At 36.0% G+C, this 25,032-nt stretch overlaps 4 protein-coding genes across 4 annotated transcripts; all 4 read right to left on the bottom strand.

The window, feature by feature from the left end:
* Window positions 1–315: 315 nt before the first annotated feature.
* LOC118223615 (homeobox protein Hox-D8-like) lies at window positions 316–2,311 on the bottom strand. The gene is made up of 2 exons (XM_035410370.1): window positions 1,521–2,311; window positions 316–1,313 (listed from the first exon to the last, which is right to left on the bottom strand). The coding sequence occupies exons 1-2, from the start codon at window positions 1,939–1,941 to the stop codon at window positions 1,030–1,032; spliced, it is 705 nt and encodes a 234-aa protein (XP_035266261.1). The 5' UTR covers window positions 1,942–2,311; the 3' UTR covers window positions 316–1,029.
* Window positions 2,312–4,638: 2,327 nt separating this feature from the next.
* On the bottom strand, window positions 4,639–7,778 carry LOC118222733 (homeobox protein Hox-D9a-like). Its single transcript, XM_035408520.1, has 2 exons — window positions 6,554–7,778; window positions 4,639–6,202 (listed from the first exon to the last, which is right to left on the bottom strand). The coding sequence occupies exons 1-2, from the start codon at window positions 7,098–7,100 to the stop codon at window positions 5,958–5,960; spliced, it is 792 nt and encodes a 263-aa protein (XP_035264411.1). The 5' UTR covers window positions 7,101–7,778; the 3' UTR covers window positions 4,639–5,957.
* A 2,485-nt stretch (window positions 7,779–10,263) lies between these two features.
* Window positions 10,264–12,808, bottom strand: hoxd10a (homeobox D10a). Its single transcript, XM_035411116.1, has 2 exons — window positions 11,995–12,808; window positions 10,264–11,050 (listed from the first exon to the last, which is right to left on the bottom strand). The coding sequence occupies exons 1-2, from the start codon at window positions 12,722–12,724 to the stop codon at window positions 10,776–10,778; spliced, it is 1,005 nt and encodes a 334-aa protein (XP_035267007.1). The 5' UTR covers window positions 12,725–12,808; the 3' UTR covers window positions 10,264–10,775.
* A 5,068-nt stretch (window positions 12,809–17,876) lies between these two features.
* On the bottom strand, window positions 17,877–19,884 carry hoxd11a (homeobox D11a). Its single transcript, XM_035411178.1, has 2 exons — window positions 19,225–19,884; window positions 17,877–18,539 (listed from the first exon to the last, which is right to left on the bottom strand). Exons 1-2 carry the CDS (start codon window positions 19,838–19,840, stop codon window positions 18,307–18,309), a joined length of 849 nt encoding a protein of 282 aa, XP_035267069.1. The 5' UTR covers window positions 19,841–19,884; the 3' UTR covers window positions 17,877–18,306.
* Window positions 19,885–25,032: the final 5,148 nt, after the last annotated feature.

Genomic DNA, 25,032 nt, shown 5'->3' with positions numbered 1-25,032 from the left:
TTAACAATATCCGAGATGCTTGGAATCATGATGGAGTAAAACTGTAAAAAAAAGAAAAAAAAAGAAAAAAAAACATCCTGCAAGAAAAGCTAGAAACAATCGAATGAACACATTAACACATTAGGAAATGCTAACAATCAATTATTGATTATCTCCAAAATGCCGGCTGCCGCAGCATCAACTACATTGATTCAAATACACCGGCATGTATTTTTTAAATGTATTTGTTCTTAAAAGATTAATACAGAAAACGTAATCGAACAACATACAAAAATAAGTACCAATGTACCCACAACGACACAATTTAAGACAGAAAATATTTTAATTGTTTTATTTACTAAAACATCAATGTGAAATGTACAGCTTTTTGTTGACTTTTTCCGCATATGCTAGTTATGATTTTTAATATGTTCCCATTGTTGTTTAATTTAAGGCGCAAACCAGAGCGAAATATGCATGAGTACATATATGTGTGCTTGGGTTTGTGTGAAGAAATCGTGAAGGCCAAAGTAGAATTTTTTTGCAACTGGGCTGGCTTGATACAACATACAACTAGCACATCATTTTCCAGCACAGATGTACACCCAAAATGTGCAGGGTAAAAAAGAAACAACTTTACAATTAAATGAAAAACGACAGGCTATATTATATTGTCGAATAATAAAAAATACAAAAAGACAAGGTTGATCAAGGCACGTTATACTTAGGCTAACAGCTCCCCAAAATACATGACTGAATTTTAATCATTGAAAATGATTTTTCCTTAATGATTTTGAAAAAGATTTTGCTTTAAATGAACATAATACAAATTTAATAATTAAACACACAAATACTGTTAAAGCTATTCTCATTTACGTTCATGGAAAACCAAAAAATCGAATAATAACTAATAAGCTATTTAATGATTGTGTGTGTGTGTGTGTGTGTGTGTGTGAGAGAGAGAGAGAGAGAGAGAGAGAGAGATTTTCCAATCATATTTAGAAGACGGGTCTGAAATTAGCCTAATGTTTTATTTTTAAAAATTTTTTATTAATTTGTCTCTTTAACGGATCTCTGAGGATCAAAATGCTCTGCTTCAATTTTGAGCTGTGCGTCTGGCCGCGAGGTTGGAAACTTGTCTTTGTTGTTTTCTTTTTTCCACTTCATTCTCCTATTTTGGAACCAGATTTTCACCTGTCTCTCGGTCAAAGCTAGTGTATGGGAAACCTCAATTCTTCGTTTTCTTGTCAGATAAGGGTTGAAGAGAAATTCTTTCTCAAGTTCCAGGGTTTGGAATCGGCTATATGTCTGCCGGCCTCTTCTTCTTCCGGGAGCTGAAACAGAGCCACACTGTGCATTATTAAAATATAACGATGCAGATAATCACAATTAATAAGCCATCTAATATGATTCTATCAAATATTATACTGACATAAAATAGAGAAAGGTAGAACACGAAATTGAATGTCCATGTAGGCTACAATGTTTAGACTGAAGTATACAGCTATACGTGATTTGGAAGCAAGTTTATTGCAGCCAACCTTGAGGTCTCATCCAGGGAAACATCTGAGAAGGAGACGAGTTCTGATTTAAGCATTCTGGTTGCCAGCCAGTATTACTACCGGACGATTTACAGTTAGGGTATTGTAGCAGCTCGGCCTCTCGCTGTGTCGTAAAGAGCTGCTGTCTCTGTAAGTTATCGTATCCGTAAAATTTAGAGCGGTCGCTATGACACGTAATTCCACAAGGATTCGGCTGATAACTTGCATTCGGTATTGCTGCGGTCCCATGGTGGTAAAATTCTTGGACTTGTGCGGAATGTTGGAAACTTGCATTGTTGCCATACACCATCGCATGCCCACTGTTGACATCTTGTGAAAAAGGAGAATCGTAGTAGGCTGGAACTATTGCCTCGCTCGGTTTGTACTTTGAATAGAAGGGGTTGACAAAATAAGAGCTCATTTCTCCTATAAGGTTATTTACTGAAAATAACGACGGATCAATTTTGACTGAAGATCTTTGTCATCCAACAGTCTATATTGAGCGCATAATGCTTTCTCAAATCCAGTGATCAGTGAGCACTTGTGTGGAATAGACCCAAAGTCTTTGCCGTGTCCTTTTGATCACAGTGCAGAATGAAATTAACGCCTGACTGGAAAATGTTTTCCTTCGTTTTACATTTAACGGTCCCGAGGCAAACAAACAGCCTCTGTGATCTGAATATATTTTTTTCTTTCAATAAACTGCCATAGAGATTTGGTTAAGATAATTGGCGGATTACTATATCCCACGCAACGCTTGCACATGCACGCAAGTAACCGAAGTACGCGTATGTAAAATGCTTACGCCACCAAATGTACAGAAAACATAATACTGAGAAGGGAAATAGAATCAAGGTGAAACGGGTTTGGGAGTGGAAAAGTGAATTATTCTCTGCCCAAGGGCGAATGGTTTAGTGAAGCATTTCAAATTTGCAAATAAATGTTTAAGTAAATACAAATTTAAGTAAATACATGTATTGAATTTTCTGGGTTTGGAATATACAATAAATACATACAAAAGACACATTTAAAATCACTGACAAAGTAAAGGTTCTAAGCTTCTAAAGTATTCAAATAAATGCCAAAAGCAAAAGCTCATGCTTTAACTTTACGATTATAATGTAAATATATTCAGCTAAACAACGGCAATGAAAATAAGAAAACCTCCAGGTGAACAAAGTGGTCAAGATCCCAAGGTTAATTACTATTACTGCTTAATGGAAAGCATGACCATGAATGCGCTTCCTATTATTTCTCCCTTTAGGAAACTAGGAAACTAGTTACCGAGGCGAATATTTTGCATACTCAAGTGAGCATGAAGTTTGACCTTAAACTGAAATTTTAACAAAAAGCCTAGCTTTAAAATGTCTATATAAAAATGGACCACTGTCTATTATTATTATTATTATTATTATTATTATTATTATTATTATTATTATTGTTGTTGTAGTTGTTGTTGTAGTTGTTGTTGTGTTCTTGTAAGAGCAGCCTAGAACTATATGTAGGCCTAGTACTAGGCCGACAACAGCAGCGGCACCAACATTAGTAATGTTGTGGGTTGGAGCGCTGACCTTAAAAAAGCAACATTGACCTGAACTAGTTTTTATCCTTCGCTTATCATGTTTCGTTTCCTGCCGCACTGAAACACACTGTCTAAAATTTAATTATCCTTTAAAATGGAAATGTGCCTTAATTTTGTATCATATGATTGGCTCTTCTTGCCGATTTTTGGTAGCCAAGTTTATGCTATCTGGTTGAGGCATAGTTATGTTCCAGAATAAATGTTGGACTTTATAATGCGAAGTGAAGCCTCATGGAAATGCATGCAGCTGGAAAAATCGGCACTTTTGTTTGACAATTCTAAAGACAATTGGTTGCCAAGGTTATTATCGGCATAATAAATATGTCTGCGAATATATTAAAGGTCTTATTATTCGTTTATTTGTGCTACATTTGAAATACCTTTTTAATGAAAAGAAAATTATAATTTTGTGCGTGGGCGTGATCACCTCATGGCCCCTTGCTTAAAACTATGTTCATACTTCCATTTTATAATTTCACATTATCTTATTATCAGCCTGCGGACAATATAGCAATCTGGTTGTTTTTTAAAGTAACTGATGAATGTGAGAATCAATTACATCCACCGAATGATAGCCTATTGTAAAAAATGTGGAATTGAGATAAGCTATAATATGGCATTCATTATTTTTTCACTATTTCTGCATCGTCAGTTTATTGTTAGAAATTTCGCAATTGGTGTTAAAACTCAATTATATTTTATAAATGAAATGTCAACAATTTACGGCTGGCCTAATTGATATAATTGACCGGCTCGGATGACTGAACACCTTGCTGAAGAAAATAAACATTGCAGCGGAGATCAAAAATCGCCCTTTCCTGGGACTTCTTCTGTAGGACAAGAGCGTCCCCAAGTGGTCATACTATTTCTGACTGTGGTTAAAAGCCTTTACCATCTCAACATTTCGTAAACATGCCTGTCTTCCAGTTTACCACGGCTTTATTACCTTCATTATAGTCAACATAAACTAAATTGTTCTTAAATTTAATTTGTCATTAATATCTGAGCTTGCACGCGTGCTTCGTGCATTTACATATACTGCTACCATCAAGAAAAGGCGAGACTGCAGTATGATATAGAAGAGAAAGAAATGAATACCATTTTGATGAATACAAATAATATATTTATATGTCTGGATATATTTAGGCTACATGTTAGCATTAGTTCTGACATGATAGAAAAAACCATTAAACAAGCCTTTTTAAACTGCATGCGTATCGTTTTCACGACTGTCACTGAAATGCTGCTGATGAATAAACGTGACTTTCCGTACATCTGGGGATTGCTTTCCTCTAAGTTTCAAGGACGAATTATCTATCAACCAGACGTTTAAAAAGTCTGCATTTTTGTTTGTCAGAAACAGACACAAACACCCAAACAGGACAGTTTCAAAGAAGAGTACAATTACAGCCCTTGCCCATAAACTAATTTAGAGCAGACGTCTAGCCATCTCAATGGTTTTATTGGGCCGTGTTTCTTCCTGCTTTAAAGCAATTGTAGGTAAGGTTCGTCAATAAATTGCGTATCCCTGCAAAACCTCAATAATACACACTTTATTAGTGGGATATATTCCAACAATGGATTCCTAAAACAGGCATGTGGAAATCGAATGGCCGCAACACCAATTGCAGAATTAAAATACAAATTTACGGAGGTTTTAAAAAAAAAATGTCTTGAAAAGAAGGCTCTGATTTGACTAGCTAAAACAGCAGTTTTTAACGCTATTATTTTCGGTGCTATGTAGGCCCAAAACAAATGTTAGTCGGAAGTTATATTATTAAACACAGAGTTGGCCTGATATCAAGGCCACATATCATCGATTATCACACAGTTGCATTTGTATATGGTAAAGGACGTTATATTTATTTATAGTATACAATGAAGGCTATGGAGTTAGGAGAGCAACTGCTCATTCAGATCCTCCTGGCCAAGTACAATGCCGTAAGTAGGCTATTTGACGTCCAGAGCACGAAACCATTATATTAATGGTGAGGTTCAGCGAAAGGAAATTAACATTCACCGAAGATAAGTGGCTTTAAACCGTAGAAGTGGTGTTTTCCTACGTAACGGTACGCTAGTTGAGATTGTAGCACACTGTGCCCGAGTAGCCTAATGTCGCATATGTTCTTAATTTAGGCCATATTTTAACCTATAAAACGCAGGTTAAACTGGTTTTCAAATAAAATTGTACATTTTATCTCCAGAAGGCAAATTCTGATAAGTTCTTTTTCAAATATTGCACCCGAAGAATGTATTTATAAAGAGACTGGTTTAAAACAATGGGGTTTTGTATTTATCATTGCACGATGTTTAGAATTTGAAGAAGTCGAATAACTGTTTGTCTCAGTTTGACTATAGGCTATATACTTTGATCTAATTTTTGTATTTAGTAAAATATGACAAATAACACAAACTAGCCTGTCAATTAATTTGAAATTCAATAACGTCTTTGATATGGTTAGCCACGCGTTTTTTCGGCCATTGATACAATTCACCTTTGTGCGCTTCATAGATTTGCAAAGCCGATTTTGAAAACATAACAATACAAATCTACTTATTTACAGAGAATATTTTGGAAATACTTTAACATTCATTGTTTAAAATTTTAAAATTACATATTTACTTGGGGATACAATTTGCAATTCATTTTAAGACTCAACATTTATTTCCTTAAAAAGCAATAAAGCACATGTGCAGACATTTTAACCTTTCCATAACATGTATGGACAAACTAAACAATGTTTTATACACAGGCTCCTAATCAAAGTGTTACTCTAGCACATTACTTATACCACATATACATCAAAGAGGGTAGGTAAAACAGTTCAGTCCTTGCTCTTTGAGTCTGGCGTTAGTCATTGTTGATCCTTACTGCCCCTCTCTCTGTTCATCTTTTTCATTTTCATTCTTCTGTTTTGGAACCAGATTTTTACCTGCCTTTCAGTCAAATTAAGAATTCTAGCAACTTCGTAACGGCGATCTCTTGTCAGATACATGTTATAAAGGAATTCTTTTTCCAGTTCTAGGGTCTGATATTTTGTGTAAGGACATCGCTTCTTTCTTGTGGAACGTGCATGAATCCAATTAGCAGCTGGGTTGCCTGGAATAGAAAGGGGACACAATAAACATTAATACTGTTTTATTTAAAAAACGTTGTGAACAGCCACTGAAGAATAAAGGAAAATACATTATGGATGTTTCCATGTTTCTCTTTGGGAAATCCAATTATGAGATGGTGCTATTTTACTTTCATTAAAAAATAAACTGAAAGACGCATATAGGCTAATATAATTCCGTATTTAATCCCATAATTTGCAGGCATACACTGTTTTTTCTTTTCATCATAGTAAGAGACTAGACACTTTTATAGGTTAGTAAAACCCCCAGTTTTACACACCCCGCTCGTACAGTTTCTAAGGCTGTAAATCAAGGGGCAATTTCTTTTACTTACTTGGGTCAAGTTGCTGCTGCTTCTCTTCTTTGGGCTCACCGTGGCTCGAAATGTCGCTGGCAATCGGTTCTTTGGTTGCTTTATCCTTGTTTTCCAATACTGCTCCACAAATGTAGTCCGGAACGACAGGAGTCTGTGCTTCGAATGCGGCGCACTCAGTCCTTTTCGACGGTAAACTTTCGGGCTTTGTCCCGTAGTGTCGACTGCTTGGATGGAAGCCGGAAAAAGAAACGGAGTTGGAGATTGGGTCTATCCAGGAGCGGACATATCTGTTTTCTGTGCCTGCGAGTTGGGGCTGGTGTACGTAGGGATGGTAAATCCCTGCAACGGCTGTAGACTGTGGGTGAACCGAGGACCAAGACGTGGGGAAGACGGCGGATTTGGGTGCAAAGCTACAAGACGAAAAATCTGCATTATCTCCTGCACCTGATGGCCTTGAGGTCGCGGTGTGCGAGCTCTGAACAAAACGAGCTCCGTACACGTCCTCTGCTTCATGTCCTATTATTGAGTCTACATAATAGTTACTAAGTGTACTACTAGTCGACATTTTTGGATCTCTTCGTACTCATATAAAAGGCTACACTGTTAAAGATACGTTCCCTCTGAACAATCATAGTATTTTTGCTGGCTTCATCTTCAGCGATTGGTTACATGAATCACGTGATCATATTTACCAATACAGTCAGTAAATCAATCCGCATATAACGGTACGCTCAATTTCGACACTTTATTCAACTAACACCAACTGTAGGCTATAGTATTAGAAAGGAAATCAAACATTGAAGTTTAAGCCACTTTCACAGGTCTTGGTGTTTAAAATATGTGTTACAGCAGAGGGCGGTCCGGGACTATTTCTTTACGTCGACAGATTAGTACACCCATTTATTTCATAACCACCACTCAACATTGTGATGCTTTGGCAAATAATTTTAAATGTGTGTAAAATCTTAGAAGAAATCGTCGTAAGGTATGTTGTACACTCAACGCTTGTAAAATATTTTATAGACTACTGAGTTGTAACTCCTCATAAAATAAACGTAATAACATGTCATAAAATAAAGAATAACGTTACTTTCGGATTTCCGTTTTATATTCTTCTAGTGTTCATACAATGAACAGTAGTTCGCGTAGATTCAGGTACTCTTGCATATTTGGCTCACAGAGTAATCTTTGTGTACTGATTATATTTATTAAGAAGAGCGCCATAATGTTTTTATGTCTGTCAATAAAACTTTTATGAGGTGCATTTGATTATACATTAATGTGCCCTTAATAAAACGGACTCTTGGCGTAACAAAGTGAATCTGCATAGAGTGATGTATGAATATGTTTGTTCGGAAGAATCATTTTTCCTGATTTTGAACTTTCTACCATTTTTCATTTGGAGTATGATGCCGTCCACTAGACTCATTGTACAAGTACAAATCATCATTGGAGGTATTTTGATTTTCATTCCTCTCTTTCCTAATTAAAATGTTGTTAAGTTCAAAATAGATTGATTTATCATTCATAATAATTACAATATGCAACAATCAAGTCTAAAAAAACGCCAGAGAATATTTAGGCTGTGTATTTTAAAACTGATTTTACTACTGACGCTGAGCCCACATCACAAAGAAAGAAGCAAAGAAAGTAAATAGAGTATGATATGTCCATACACTATGCGCACCACTCTTGTACACGGGTTTTTTCACGGTATCATGTTTATTAGTAGCCTAATATTTTTATAGCCAACAGTGAAACTAAAACACACAAAAAGAGGATAATGTCCAATACGCTTTGACAGCCAAGTTGTGGTTAGCTGGCAACGTTTAGTCGTCCAGCTTGTGTGTGACATCATTTAAAATGAAATGAAGGTACACTGCTATGATCTATGCCGCTATAACTATAGTCTGCTTGGCTTTCGAACAATTGAATAGAAGCATCCTGATGAAGTGTCAATATATATCTAGGCCTTACAGAGGAGCAGAGAGAGTTGGCCATTCAAGGCACCTTACCTTAACCATAGTTTTCACTATGAATTTGCGAATAAATCGAACAGGTCTCTCAATATAATTCGAAAACCCGTCCCCATCAAACACACAAACACAGCACGCGCGTGCGCGCGCACACACGCACGCACACACACACACACACACACACACACACACACAGATCAGTATAAATAGATGGTATTATGCACCTGCTCATCACAACAACCATGGCAATTATATAGTGATATATTGTATGTTATATATTATATAAAAAACGTATGTGGTTGTTTGTGTACGTGTATATGCGCGCGTGTTTATGTGTGTGTGTGTGTGTTTGAGAGAGAGAGAGAGAGAGACAGACAGATAGACAGACAGACAGACAGACAGACAGATGTCTGTCTGGAAACGTACTTATACAAACGTTAAACTACAGAATTATTACACCATACCATGTTTACTTGTGTGTTTAGACTATTTTGACGACACTGCCACGTTTATGCATAAAACATCAATGAATCAAAAAAAAGCTTTCAAGAATTTTGTGGAGAAATAGTAGCCTACTGATGAGAGCAAAATATTCAGGATTCAAAATATATTTTGTTGACAGAAATTTGAATTGTTCGTAACATAAGTCAACGTGATTGCATTTCCTCGACCTTCTTTCTTTGAAATATAATACAGAGCTTTCAAATCATCTGTATTAACGCTATGAGGTTTATTTCTAAAGGATGGTGCGCTTAAACTTTAATGAATAGGTATATCTTGGCTGTATAAGCAAATTGTTGTCCTGTTAAAATGAATTTACATCCTTATCGTAATCTACTGAGGAAATGTGCAAAAGTGTAAGTGTGTATCTTTAAAATGCTTTAACTTTGGGATTAATATATGCGACACAAACAAGAAAGATTACATGAGATAAAACCATCTTTAAAACAAATCAAATAGGCTCCATTCAATCGTACAGCAAAAGGCTGGTAAATGTATTCTGATTAGACTTTACGATTACTTATTTTTAACAAAAGAAAACTGTAATCTATATTGTTAAATATTGAAGCGGACTCGAGAAAATAAGACAAAGTGGTTTGGTCTTAGTATTTAGCCACTTAAATTCTTCATAGCTACACACACCCAAATACACATTTAAAACAATTAAGGATTTACGATTTACACAGGATGCTTCGAGTTCTGTAGGAAGTTAATTGAGACAATGCGCAGTGAAGTATATTCATTTCACAATGGTAGATATCTGTAAATAATTTCTGCATTACAATACATTTCCTCTTGTCCCCTTCTCTCAGGCAATTTATTAATTCTAACTGATCCTGTGTGTAATGCTTACTTCTTCGTCATTGGATTATCTTGTTGCGGGTTGGTACATACAGGCTAGCTGCTTGGTTGGCGTGAACAACAGAATTTATTGCAATGTAAGGGTGTTGGATTGAAGTTGTAAGAGCTTCGAATTAAAGGGTTCTATTTGATATTTTGTCAAAATAATTGAACACCCAAATGCTGTTCGTTATGTCATTTCGCAATGCAACAAGCTATATACCGACTAACACGTCAGTCCTTACACATGCCGGCATTTAATGGATATGAATGCTATAATACAGGAATTGAAAATGTTCGTATCTCAAAACTATAATCTACAAATAGAACCCTATAATTTTAAGAGCTTTATTTGCCGCTAGAACAAAGGACAACTATTTTGACATATTTAATTTATTGCAAGGTACATGCCACAAAACATGCATTAATGTTACACCCATATGTTAACAATACTTATCACATCTACTATATAGAATTGTATATGTTTAAGAATGCACAAAATTGAAGTAGTCTACTTTCATGGACGAATGTTTCGCTAATCACGTAATAACAGTAAATGTGCTTTCATGTTCAAAATCATGGTCTGCTGTGAATTTCAAAACAAGTCTCTTCCACGACGATGTCTTTCTTTTCAATCAAACAAACCAAAAACACTCCAACAATGGGGGTCTGCAACACTTTAATAATTTAAGACCTATATATAAACGAGTTCATCGTTACCCTGTGATGAAACAATTTAAATTACACAACGCGCCACTTTAGAATACCATCAAGTGAATACAATAAAAGCATAACGTAAAGTAGCAAAAACAAGTTACGATTTCCAGACTGGAAAAAAGATGTCCAATATCCCCAGTGCATCATTCTGATGAAGGAAGGGAAAGGGGAAAAGAGGTAAAAAGAATATGCATTAATGTGCATGCTCACGAAAAAGTGAGGTTTGAGGTAAGTTCCCGAATTCGGTTTTCCCTGCTCATCTTCTTCAGCTTCATTCTTCGATTCTGAAACCAAATCTTCACTTGTCGGTCGGTGAGGTTGACACTTTTACTGATCTCTAGGCGGCGCTCACGTGTCAGGTACATGTTGAACAAAAACTCTTTCTCTAATTCCAGGGTTTGATGCTTTGTGTAGGGGCATCTTTTTTTCCGTCCACTTTTTGCAGTCAACCAATTGCTCGTTGGAGGATCACTTTTACATTCTGAAAAATGGTATTAAAGGAACATAATTAGACGGGAGATTTCATAATCATCGACTGGATTTTATCATTTTTTTATCACATTTTTATTTACTATCATTAAGCAAAAAAAAAAAAAAATCAATTTCACAGAATAATTTCGTAAAATACTAAACATTAAGCCAGTGTTAATGTGTACTCTCTCTCTCTCTTTCTCTCTCATATATATATATATGAAAAATTGTTCAAATTCACCTTGATTATATACAAACATGATATCTTGGTAATATGATGCATGAGTGAAAATAGTACGCTAATGTCATAAAGAAGCCAAAGGAAATATGGAGACAGTATTCATTCCTTTAACATCAATTAGGCTTTTTAAAGTTGACAAAACAGCAAACAGCATACATAGTATGTTAGTAATATTGACATCTCCAGAATAAGAATTTTAAAGAATGTGATAGTCATTAAGCAAGTTGGTCTCAAAAATAAAGAACGCAAAGAGCTCAATGGAATAAGAAATATAGTGCCATTTAGCAAAAATATTTAAAAATACTAATTAAAAATTCCCTAGAAAAAAGCAAATATTACATCATCATAAAAAGGTGAGGCATAAAAATATCCCGTAATGCTGAAACGTGGCTGCAAACAGCAATAACTCAAGAATATTGTTATTTTATGTCCTGCATATTTCGTCGTAAAAATGAAACACATGGCCCTATTAAACACATTACAGTAAAACAAAACAGTGGAAAAAAACTATTATTAAATTCAGCGCAAACATGCATACTACACGATGACGCGGAGGAAGAGTGTCTATTCCCTGTAAAAGCATTTTACTACAACTTTAGTACGGCTCTCATTAAACATTACGACTTTGGGTTGTTTGTGTTTTATATTGGGTTTTATGATGCCGGAGCGTTCGTATTACACTACGACGCGATCAATCCTTTTATTATACCCACCTTTAGTTTCCTTCTGTGGCAATTCTGGGCTGGAGGCAGACGTTTCAGTGGAGCAGTTCTTTTCCTCTTGCGAACTCGACTTAGGATCTGGGCTTTCCACTGGTGTTGGGGTCTTGGTCGTCTCCTGGTTGTTCGGTAATTCGGTTATTTTCTTTTCCACTTCGAGAAGCGAAGACAGCTGCGGTTTTGGAGTGACTCTGCTCAGCTGCAAAATAGTGTTTGGACTCGTCTCGTGGCCAAAGTCTTGGTTTTTCCCAGATGCGTAAGTTTGACTCAGTCTGAAATAGCCTGGGACGGGAATTTCTGGACCATCAACAGAACAAGATTCGGGTATCAAATTAGCGTATGCGGGGATTTCTGATGAGCTGACCTTTGCTCTCTTTTCGGAATACATGCAGCAAGTACTTTCTTCTTTTATGTTTTGTGAAAACGTGCACGTGGGCATCTGGGCGGAAGGTTGCTCTATTCTGCACGATCTGTTCGGGTCAGCCCAGCCATCAATTTGAGGTATATATGAATGGACATTCATGCCCATGTTTTGGTGGCTAACTTCTCCCCTTTTACCGAGAGACGGCATAAGTCCACAGGTTTGCATTCCATAAGTTCCCATTTCTGTACTGGTTGGCATGTACATATTACCGCTGGAGTAGAAACTGTCTGTTCTACAAGCGCTAATCAAAGAATCTACTAGAAAAGTATTTGCTGCTGGAGAGCTGTTGGGAAAAGACATTTTGAAGATGTTTTAAAGAAGCGATAGATGTCCTTTGTAGGCTGACATATCTAGCAAAACAATCCCCGTGTTACTCGGGATGCCTCCCCGCGACCACATGACAACCACACCAATGAAATTTGAAAATGGCCTTGAGACGCTGCCTCTTCTTGCGTCACGTGGGCGCATTGGCACTTGATTGGGATCTCAGATATGGTCAACAGCGACACCTAGAACACGGACTTGAAATTGATTCTAAGGCTGACAAAAGGCAACTTGAGCATTAAAAACCCCTTTTCATTTGACACGTGAAATAAAATTATACCTTAGCGCGATGAAATTGCTGGACCGGCAGATAAACTTTATAAAGGGAAAGCGACATTTAGGCTCAGTTGTAAATGCTTATTGCTTTTCACGTTTTAAGCCTAACTGGATTCCAAGTGATTGTTTTCCCTGTAAGTCTCTCAGGCAGATGTATTATGAGGCTGTGCATGCACGCTGTATATCACGATTTGGAATAAATGAGGACTTCGGAATCTGCGCTGTTCTTTAAAGCACAAAAAGGCACATATGAGACACTGTGTATATGTAGTGTTTGTGTGTAGTGTATGTACTATGTAACTTCCGGATTAAATTGTTTTGTAATGTAAATACGCTTGTTACATTTCCCCGAACTGTTCCATTTATGTTACAAGTCTGGAATTAATATATATTGTCTTTAATAGACTTTGTAAACGCATTTGTACTGGACACCATGAGTACCCAAGGTTGTCGTGAATTTATGAATACATATTAAGGAGAATCAGGGCGATCAATATATTCCTCATCTGCATTCGAAGGCTTCCAGGTAATTTTCTTGCTGTTGAAGCTTTTCCGAGAATTATACCCTTAGTTAAAATAGTTATTCAACAATTTTATTAAGAAATCAATTGCGACTTTGTAAATGATAAGATTAATAGATTTAAATGCTAAGTTCTGACGTTAGGACTGGCAGGATAACCTATATAATAATCATTTATACTTCTGATTTTAGTAAAACAGAATAATTGCAGTAAACTTTGTTTGAAATGTAAACTCCCATTCATAATGCAAACATAGTCGCGGTGTACCATATATTACTCTGATAAAAATACAATAACCATACAGAAAATTGCACACACACCCACTAACACGCCCGCGCCGTGGTGTAGTCTATACATAATGGGCTTAGAGTTTGAGACGTTTGGAAGTAAACCATCAGTCATGTTTTGCATATAATAATCACACTGTACAACGTCTTGTAGCTACTATTGTATAAGTAAAAACATTGTGAGAACAATGCGAAAAAAAATATAAGAAGTGCCTTCCGACAAGAATATTCGCACTGCGTTGAATTGCAGTCTTTATGGGCAAAACAGTCAGTAAGCACATGCATGTTCAAGGTTATCAGAGCTGGTCATACCAAAGTAAATAATTTATATTAATCTGAAATGTATTGTATCTTATTTACAAAACACATTCAATGGTGTTTATATATGCAGAAATAAAAAAATCGCTGGCCCTGAAGTTGCATTTTGTCTTACAGATTGCATTTTAGATAGGATTCAAGGGGGAATGAAATGAATACTAACGCAAAGATCTCACGGATACGTTACACAGCTATCATTTTGTTTTCTGCCTGGAAAACAGAAACGCCCCCCCCCCCCCCCCCCCGTGCCCCCAGACAACGAGATGGTCTACTGGTGCTCTAAAATCCCTCTGAACCACAGCCAAGATGGTGTATTTTTACGGCTTGACGCCTACACAAATCATAAACTGCAAAACCATACACGACCTACAATATAACAGAAACTACAGACTGTGGCTTAAAGAAAACCTCAAGACAAAACTTCTCATCTAGGAAATGCGTTCGAAACAAACAATGAAGGGCAGCAAACGCGCGCGCGCACGCACGCACGCACACACACACACACACAAACACACACACACACTCACAGACACACACACACACACACAGAAATAAGCACGCACTCAAGCCCGCGCGTACAAGCACTCCTCCCAAACAAGGCAGCGACCGGGAGGACATCAAGAATACTTGAATTAATATAAAGGTGGCCATGAAGTATTTATGGAAATTTAATCCAAGTCGCTATGGTAATGGGTAGTTGTGGATAAATTTGTGATATTATAGCGAAATCCGCTAAGACAAGAAAGTAGGCACACGGATTGCCCTAAATTAACTGTCTCACAATGGTATACAAATATTTATTTTTACTTTTTTTAAATTTCATTTTATTTTTACTTTCAGCCGAGCACCAGCTTGCTGAAATCTGTTTTATTTTAGGGTTTGGACATTTTTTACAATCATTTTTTAATTGTAATAGTTTAGATTTTATTTTAAAGAAGTCTAGACCCGATCTAAATATTTTTATGAACAGAGGGAAACAATAGGCTATATAGTCGGTTAACTGAAAAAATCAACGTTAAACAAATTGACCGAATCCATATTGTATTTGATCTATTAAAAGATTTCAACGGAAGTATTGTTTATAACGTTTAACTTTCCCCGTTGATTCTGTGTTAATTCGTTATCAATAAGATACAAATCGTAATGGCAATACTATATTTTATTAGAAAGGCTGGATCTTCGTGGATATAATTATACGTGTTTTATTTCCACATAGAAATAATTCCGTTTTGGGCGCAACTTTTAATGTCAAACTAAAAATGTATATGCTTGTTAAGGGAAAATATGCTGTTTCTTACAGAGGGACTCCAGTTAAGAAAAGACAAGGGAAAAGTACCTGAGCATTTAGTTTTATTTTTGGAAGAATAAGAAACACTCTTATTAAATTAATATATGACATACATAATTTAATTTAGCCTATAATATTGCTTTGAATAGCGAATTAATAGTACCCGAACAATACTGCGTCTCGCATATACAAACATTATTTTAAAGATAGCCAAACAGAAATAGCCCAACGGTATGAAAAATCTTCGTAAAGCTATGATACAGGTAGCCCACTCCCACAAAATTAACTCTTTCCTTAAATTACCGTTTATTTGCTGAATTAACGTGTTTTTACTCAGTTTTACTAGTCTCACCGATGCAATTATATAGGATTCAATTTATAACTTTGGTGGAAGTAGTCTATGTTTACCTTCAGATAAATGTATTTTCTCCGAAAATAAAAAGATGCAATAGTTAAATGAGAAAATACATAGTACTGCAGCTAAAATACGTTTGGAAAAATGTTCGGAAAATATAACGAAAAACATTAAATAACAGCAGGAGAATAGCGACCATGCTGGTCATCCATTAAGATTAAATTAAATATAATAAGATAGATAAAAAAATACATTCAATATTGCCCTTTAGGTTATAGGCTATTATATCGACACTAATTCGTAATAGCCAAACAGAACAATCGTTGTTACAACATTGTAAGAATCCAGTAGTAATACCAGATGTTTATTTCTTTTCCCGAGGATTTTGCCTGGAGAGCGACCTCTTGTGGTTACCAGCAGAACTGACACGTAGCAAGGAACTTGACATACGGCATCCTATAAACGGAACCCAATTGTCCCATGAGTAAAATGGATGAATTAAAATTTAGCAGAAAAATTGATGAATACATTGCATAAAAGCATAAAGTAACTGTGTAAAATTAATTTAAATGAGAATACAAATGAAAAAAATTTCACATTACTATTTTGCCCCTCCTTCATATCTAAATGCTTTACAGAATTTTAAAATTTCAAAAAGAATTTTAAAATTTAGATCACAGGGTCCGTTCTGGCGTGGTTACAAAACATTAAATAAATAGGAAATTTCACGGGAAAATAAGATTCCAGAATGTTTGCTTAGCATGGTTATTGGGCTGACTATTCACGAAGTTAATATTGTCTTATGGGTGACTTCGCCTATACATGCAAAACACGAAGCATGGATATTTCTTATTTAGATATGCTGATATTTATTTAACTTTCTGTGATATGTATTTACATATTTCTTACTACCTAAAAGCATGCTGATTCTGCGTTGTTTTGAAATGTGAAAGCAAAAACTGAGTCACAGCATGAGCTTGTTTTCAATCTTAGGAAACTCACTGTCGCGCAGCCATGTTGGAAGCCCACTTCTGCAGTGCATAAATGATTTGGAAGGCCTCAGTTTAATATAAGAATAGCCATAAATGCCCAACGCGTATTTGAAATGGTTGAAGATGACAAACAAGGCGTTAGAGACGTTCAATAGCAAAATCTAAATTTTGTGTGACAACAATGTTTTTTTTTTTTTTTTTTAAATATACATTCTTATCTACATTTTCCCCAAACCTTTGTTTTGGGTGAAGATAGCAACATTTTCCGGAGCCAGGAAACTAATATCGGAATTCAGTTTGTACATAGACATTTGATGTATTTTGTTTTGAAAAGCATATTTTAAAATTTAAATCAACGCCATCACAGTCGCCAAGCGTCGTTGCGCACAAAGTCATTTTTGGACACATGCAGGTCCAATAGCCCCCAATTTAAACATTTACAAGTAGTTTTATTATGTCGTCTAGACGGCTCAAGGTTTAGTAAACACACTAAACCTTGAGCCGTCGTTCAGAAGAAAAACGAAAAAATCAGGGTCCCGCCTTATTTAAAATAGCAAATTCTGTTTCATAGTTTTCTAAAATAAGTAACCATGGAAAGCTTTATAACCATTGGCCGTATATATGTGTGTGTGTGACTGTGTGTGTTTTGTCGCAATTTTGTTATTTAATCCTATATTCATCCGCAAAAATGTTGGACGCAAGTTGCAGAGTAAGCTCACAATGTCACCGCATTTCTCAAAAAAAATGTATCCAATATTTGTAAATGATTAATTATCTATTTTAAATACATACTATCATTATGTCCACCTGGTCGTCTTAACTTATGCTTTCAAGTACACTTATTGGCACATATACAATAAAATAAGAACACGCGCGCGCGCCCTAGCGCGCTCCCGGGCACCCACACTGACACACACACATACAGAATACACATACACGCGCTCACAGTGGAGATTACACTGCATTAATAGTGTTAGTTTGAAATTGTTTGAAATGAACCATTTGAGAAATACAATTTTGGTAAACTTTAGTTTTATTTAGTTCCATACATAGCATGCGTCTAAGAAATAAATGCATACATGGGTCTATACTGTTATAAAACGCCATATTGATTACTGTAATCAAATTCTTTGTTGCTTACTGCAAATTGTTCATAAGTCAATTAATTCAGTAAATGAAATAAATAAATAAAAATTATCGGCACACAGCAAGTACATTTACAAAACATTCACCGTCTAAACAGTGGGAGAACTAAAATTAAGATTGTCATAGTTTTCTTGTTGGTCTGACTCTACTGAACAATTCACTAGGTACTGTGTTTAAACAAGGGGATAATAATCAGTTGTGTCTTGTGGTAAAAACTGCTGAAGCCACCTTTGCATAGTTTAAAAATTTGCAGTTGATCTGCATTTCTTGAAGTACCCAAGAGTCTCGAGACTGCGCATCAGCGTCTCACCACTTATAACCATCCCATTGTTGAGGTCACTGTTATGATCAGCTCTTTCCTTTAAAAGCAGAATGTCAAAACAAAGGGTTCCCAGTGAAATACTGGAGCCGATCCCTGTTTAATTTTTTTTCTTTCATTCGTCGGTTCTGGAACCAAATCTTCACTTGCCGATCAGTCAAATTTAACATTCTTGACAACTGAAGCCTCTTCTCTTTGTTTATGTACACATTGAAAAAGAATTCTCGTTCAAGTTCTCGGATTTGGTATTTGCTGTAGGGGCATCTCTTTTTTCTTGACTTTGAAGAACCTAGAGTGTGTGAAGAAATAGAGGAAGAGAAAGAAAGAAAGAAATAAATAAAGAAAGAGCCAGGGTATGTTAAATACAATATTTAAGGTCACCTTTACTACATATTTATCCAGTTCGTAATATGAATTTGTGTTCAAACACGTATGTCAATACAAGTTCTAAACACGCCCCCTCCACAGACAGACGTAAACACATGCAGGAATGCACACACACACACACACACACACACACACACACACACACTACACTTCTAATTTAAGGCAAACATGAGAACGTTTTGTTTTACATTTGAAATTAAATCCGCAACACGCCGTGTCATACAAAGGCAAACTACTACTACAAAAGCAATTTCATTATTTCATGCCAAAATGAACAGAATTTCCCTGGACATTATTGCCGAAACAATACGGCAAGAAAACCACAATAACAACAATTGTTCGTGATATCGTATAGTTACAAATCTACGATATTGTTCATGTAATTTTGTAAACCTCAATTAGGAAGGCATTATGCATCAGTGGTATTGCTAAAGCCCACCTAAACTGTTTTCCCATCGTAAATATTTTTACAACAACAAAGCAAATCTAATAGGGTATATAAAAACGTATGCGTGCTTATAAAGCTGCATATAAAATCAGACCGCAGTCGACATGTACTCTAACCCCAATTTAATGCATGTACCTACTTAGACCGTTGTTCTTCTCCTCCGCACAATTCGATAAAGAGGACTCTTCGTCAATGTTTTCTGGTGGGTTTCGTTTCTCCTGCTCTGAACTGTCCGCGGACAGTTTATTACACGCAGCATCTCTGGGGATCCCGGATTCTGTCCTTCCTTTCGAGTGGTCGGAGTCGGGCTTCTCGGGGGCAGCGTTAATAGTCTCAAAAAACTGGTCAAAACCTTGAGGAAGGACCCCATTTCTGCCGACATTAGTGAATAAATTGCATGATGTATTGGATCCACCGTGGTGGCTGTATACGGAATCATTTTTGAATAGCATATCAGTTCTGGTCGACGACTGGATTAGATCTCGGTGCATTATGTCTTCCGTTGGATAGTAGGAAGCGTAATTACCCCTGTAATGCCATTTACTTGGGTGATCGAGTCCATAGTCTCTGAAGGCAACCTCCCGAACAGGTTGGACTTGAGCTATATTGGACGAATAAGGAAAATTGACTTGACACGAAGTAGTCTGAGGTAAAAACGAAGACACCGACGAAAAATCCGGAGCCGATACGTAATAAGTACAGTTTGGCAAATACATATTTGACGCACAGTTGCTGCGATCGTCATACTCCGTCATGTCTTCTTTTTGCGTTTGAGAGTAGGGTTAGGCAGCGTGTGCGTGTGTTAAACTTTGTCCATCTATTGCACTACAGGCGCGTGGACAGGACCCGTGAGGAAGAAAACATAGGAAACGTAGGCTGACGTGCAATTCATCTTGATCGATTCTTGAGGTAATTGTGTCATGTGATCCGGTAAAGAAATTACCATATATCAATATCAGTCATTAAGAACTATCTTGAGCAACTCTTATGTGCGCGAACAAGTCACGTCAGTGGTCGCCTATAGGTCCTGCAGAACCCCCAATGTAAATCTTACTTTTCCCATACGAATTAGGCATTAGTAAACAATCGCTGAAATATTAACGTGAAGCGCTTCTCGATGGATCTGGGTGGATTGCAAAGACAAACACTTGCCTACGTCTTGGTCACGTCTTCTGAATATTTGCAGACGGCCCTTTAACGAATAAAAGTAGGCGTAACATGTTATTACGGTCACACATGTTTTCGTCCATTATTCACCCGACCATGAATGTATGCCTTTTCGGTAGCTGTTGCAATTTGTGAATTCTTGTATATTGCATCCATCAATTCACCCCAGCAAACCATGCAAAACACTTTTTAACATTTTAGCCATCTTGCTTTATTTTAACGTAAAGTCGATATGCATATGAAACGTAACATTAAATCTAAACTGTAAATAGCCTTAACTTTAATCCTATGAGCAACACTGCCCAATAATAAATGGTTGGCTACAACATGAGCATGAACTATCAAACTATGAATCTCATCGATACAGACAAAGGCATGGGATATAGCATTGCAAAAACGAATACATGAATGTACTGGACCGCTTAACTCTATTCTAAGGTAACAATTGTTTATAAAACAATAATAATAAAAAACTCAAGCAGACAAAGCAGTTATTTGCATGAAATACCCATGGCGTATTTTACAAAATGTAACATATTTATTCACCTTTTGAAAGAAAATGTGTATTTAGTTTCAAGAGTGAGCAACAGATTTAACGTTAATTTAAAAAGCATACATTAAAATGGGATTCCTTAGATTTGCATGGTCTAGTTTTAATGGTATTTAGGTGTATTTAGCCTTGTTATTTATGCATTAGGCCTGAGATCAGACAGCACTTGAATTAAAATGGTGTGCTAAGAATTTGGATGAACTGAGAGTAAATATGAAACGGGAGGAGTAAGATTGCACTTATTAGATGCATTCAAAAAGAAAAAAGAAAAAACGAAGAAAGACAGGGGAATACATATATATCTCTAACATATATATATCTATCTCTACATTAATTCAATGAGCTCTTCATTATAAATTAAACAGGAAAACTACACATTTCGTCTCATGCAGGGGATTTTCATTTGAATGCTAGTGGACTATATCGAGTTTAGCCCTTAAATTTAAACTCTGAAACCTCAGACACGGCTATTCGACCCTCTTTCGATCCTCTTGCTGGGGGACTCAGAATCAAGCGCAAATAGATCTAATACAGGAAGCAAAAAGGCTACTTTACCCAGGAGTGTAATTCCGCTTAGATTCCAAAATTAATCAGCTTCACCAACGTTGTATTGTCGTTCACCAGATTCAGAGCAAAGATTAAAAACAAATACAAATCAGTGGATGGAAAATGAATGGACGACGGTAAGATTCACACTGCCAAGTACAAAACAACTCTTCTGGCTTTGAACGTCTGTGGTCTTCGACGATACGCACCCAGCAATCACCAGCAACCGTCAGCACTGAAATCATTTTATTGCTCAGACAAAAGGAACCGTTCTAGTTAAACAGATAGTGTGTAATCTAAGCTTTCTGGATTCACAAAATCAACCAGTGATTTAAATAAATAAATAAATAAATAAATAAATAAATAAATAAATAAATAAATAAATAAATAAATAAATAGTCAGCGTGCAGTTTTAGAACAATAAAAGATTCGCAACTTTAACTTTCATTTAATTCGTTTTTTTCAAACGGACGGAAACGTTTAAAATCTCACTCAGATATTTAAAAATGTTTTTGCTCATATATTTGTACGGAAATGTCCATTATCTGAAAGAATAAAACATTTCCCTGATTTTCCAGGCATACTGTATGGTTGACGAATACATTTTATTGTATTTACTTTCATGTAAATATGATCGCCTATACACTACAACCTATATTATTCTTAAAATACTCGTTACAGAAGTATAGCCATACTAAGCAGTGAAACACGGTTTGGCCATTTAAATAGGCCTATTCGTTTTGGTACGGAAATGTAGGCTATTTATGAAACTTTCGAGAAGTGCATTATGGGAAATCGAATTTTACAGCTATTAAAAATTCAGCAATTCCTGATTGAGATTAAACTGTAACTAGACATTTAGTTTTCCTATTTCGACATTATTTCTAGCTGTAGGCTAACGTATGCGAAAGCTAGCCTACGAAGATTTCACACATTCAGAAACATAATGGATAGCTCTCACTCGTGGATAGTGCATTGAAATGAGTTCTCATCAAACTTCCCATGTCATATTTGTCTGTCTTTCCAAATAATAAGTTCCATTAGATGTCTTATTATAATACATTTTAGTGCTATCTAGCCAAAGATCAATATAATGCTCATACTAGGCTTTGTTTGTGCACCAAGCATAGCAAGTGATAGGATATTGTGTTTCTTCTTAAAACCATAAACATTTTCACAAAACAAAGAAATTCTGAAGATTTTATTGAAATTTAAGCTACGAACGTTCGGTAAAAATTGGGCTAATTTTTTAATGCAAGATAAGCCAACACTAACTTGACCTTAACTTTGTTATGGCGCCCCCGTATCAGGCGAACACTAACAGACATCCTTTGGCAGACATCTCATAAAGAAGGCGCTGTGGATAGAAAAACAGTCACCCCCCAGTTCGTTGACATTAAAACAGCGTCCTTAAACAGCCGACATTTCATCCACGGTTATGAATAAAAAAGTAATATCAAGATTTGCTGTAGATCGGTTCAACGGCAGAGTTCGCTTGATGTTTCCTATACCTTGAACGCTAGACATGCTGCTAACAGCTGTACATTAAATCGCTCTTCTCTTGTTCTGATACGAATATAAAAAGGCCTGAAATAGTATTCTTCCTCCGTTACGTAAACGCTGCACCCTTGATTACACTGCTATAGTATTTCATTATTTAAAGCAAACCCTGTTTTGCACGATATTTCCAAGTATTCTGATTTGAGGACCGAAGTCACTTCATATAGGCTAATTTGTAGAGGTGATCTGTTGCTGGTAATCAATAATTTGAAGGCGCTTATATTTTCTTGAAAAGTACATATTTTTCTTAAACATTTCATTGAGCTGATCCTGAAAAAAATATAAAACAAATTATTATAATATTTCACGATAGCGAAATGTGAAATGATAGGCTAATCTGTGCTTGTGAGTTTGACGTAGCCTACATCTTCTTCTACAGGTAAATTGCAGTTAACTACAGTGTTGATTGCAACGTTCAAGTTAATTACAATGTATACGAATTGTTTTTCATTTGGAAAATGTCATTTGGTCAATACTGTAGTTCTGAATTATACAATAAATACTTGACAACTCATTCTACATGACTCCCCAGTAGAATATATGCAGATTTACATGCATTTACATCATTAATTAAATACGCGCGCATGTGAGAGAAAGAGAGAGAGAGAGAGAGAGAGAGAGAGAGAGAGAGAGAGAGAGAGAGAGAGAGAGAGAGAGAGAGAGAGATTGAATGTTTGAATTTAAAGTGGATGTGAATATTCTGGTTTTGGGATTAATTTCAGTCCAGATCCAGGGTTACATTTTATACATTTGATTATCACCCAATCCCAAAATTTAACATACCAAAAAATAAGAACGATTTAACTCATTCAAGTATGATATCACCTTAAAATATTTGACATTGGCCATGTTAGGACGATGGAAGGCCAATCGAACTATCACTGATTATAACATTACGGAGAAGAAACACTGCCTGAAGACGTGTAGGTCTGTTTATACGGCTTAGGTTCAATAAGCATTTTGACGAATAGTGTGCCGAGCGATTGCTTTCATTCTGACGTTAAGGACAAATGTTGATTGAATTGATGACTGGCAATTCAGACAAGTGTGTGTGTGTGTGTGTGTGTGCGCTCGCGCGGGTGTGTGTGTGAAATATTATTATAGCACACCGTTACCACAACGTTTACTGTTATTGTACGTTTGCTTTATTTTGAGATACAACATTCTTTACACAATTCTTTACACAGTTCGTTCCAGAAGATATAACATTTTTTCATGATGCGGCGCGTTAAAAAACCTAGACAAAACATTGATCTATGAAAACGCATTTTGCATATGACACATTGTTCAAATATTATATAAGCAATTCAGTTGCTCAAATAAAATTAAACTATTCATTCTACAAAAAAAAAGGAAAAAAAAAAGAATTGTTAACTAGTTCAAAATCCATAAACAATCTCTATCAGTCTATTTTGAATTGTGGTCAAAAAAGCTAAGAAACGATCAACTTTGCAAGTTTTAAAAAAAATTAATCGGCACATCACAACATATTTGTATTTTCTTTATCACATTCGCATAACTCTAATTACTATTAAGCGTACACATTAAGGTTTTTTAAATAGTTTTAAAAAAATAGTTTCAAAATACCCCCAAGTAGGCTAATGTGTGATTAATATGACGCTTATTGGGGTAAATAATTACTAACCCACACTCATAACTCCACAACTAAACAGAGTAAAGATAAATTAATTTCAATATATATTGTGTACACCTGGCATGCACCGATGATTTTCGTCGTCCATGTTTCACCCATCACTGCCTCGCCTCTCTGCTAACGTTTAAACGAACTTGAGCTTGGACTCAGCAGCCCAGAGTTAACCTTTGGTTTCAGAGTCTCTTCAGAGGACAGCTTAATATTTACTCCTGGATATATCTGACATGAAAAAGCACAAAGTCCAACATATACAAACCAGAACGTTAATTACAACATACAGACATACAATTGTGACTTTTTAAATAATATCAAAACGACTACGCAAGAGATGTAGAATACTTTTACAAAAACATTTCATAATATTCAACTGAAAGATTCCTAAGTCTGCTGAAAATCTGCAGTTTTTCTGTACTTCTATCATTTTTGTATTGATAAGACATTCACAAAAATACAGGGACAAAATGGCAAGG

This window comes from Anguilla anguilla, chromosome 3 (assembly GCF_013347855.1).
Source record: "Anguilla anguilla isolate fAngAng1 chromosome 3, fAngAng1.pri, whole genome shotgun sequence".
Classification (NCBI taxonomy): Eukaryota; Metazoa; Chordata; class Actinopteri; order Anguilliformes; family Anguillidae; genus Anguilla; species Anguilla anguilla.
Note: the sequence above shows the minus strand (reverse complement) of the source record. Positions and strands in the feature narration are given on the sequence as shown.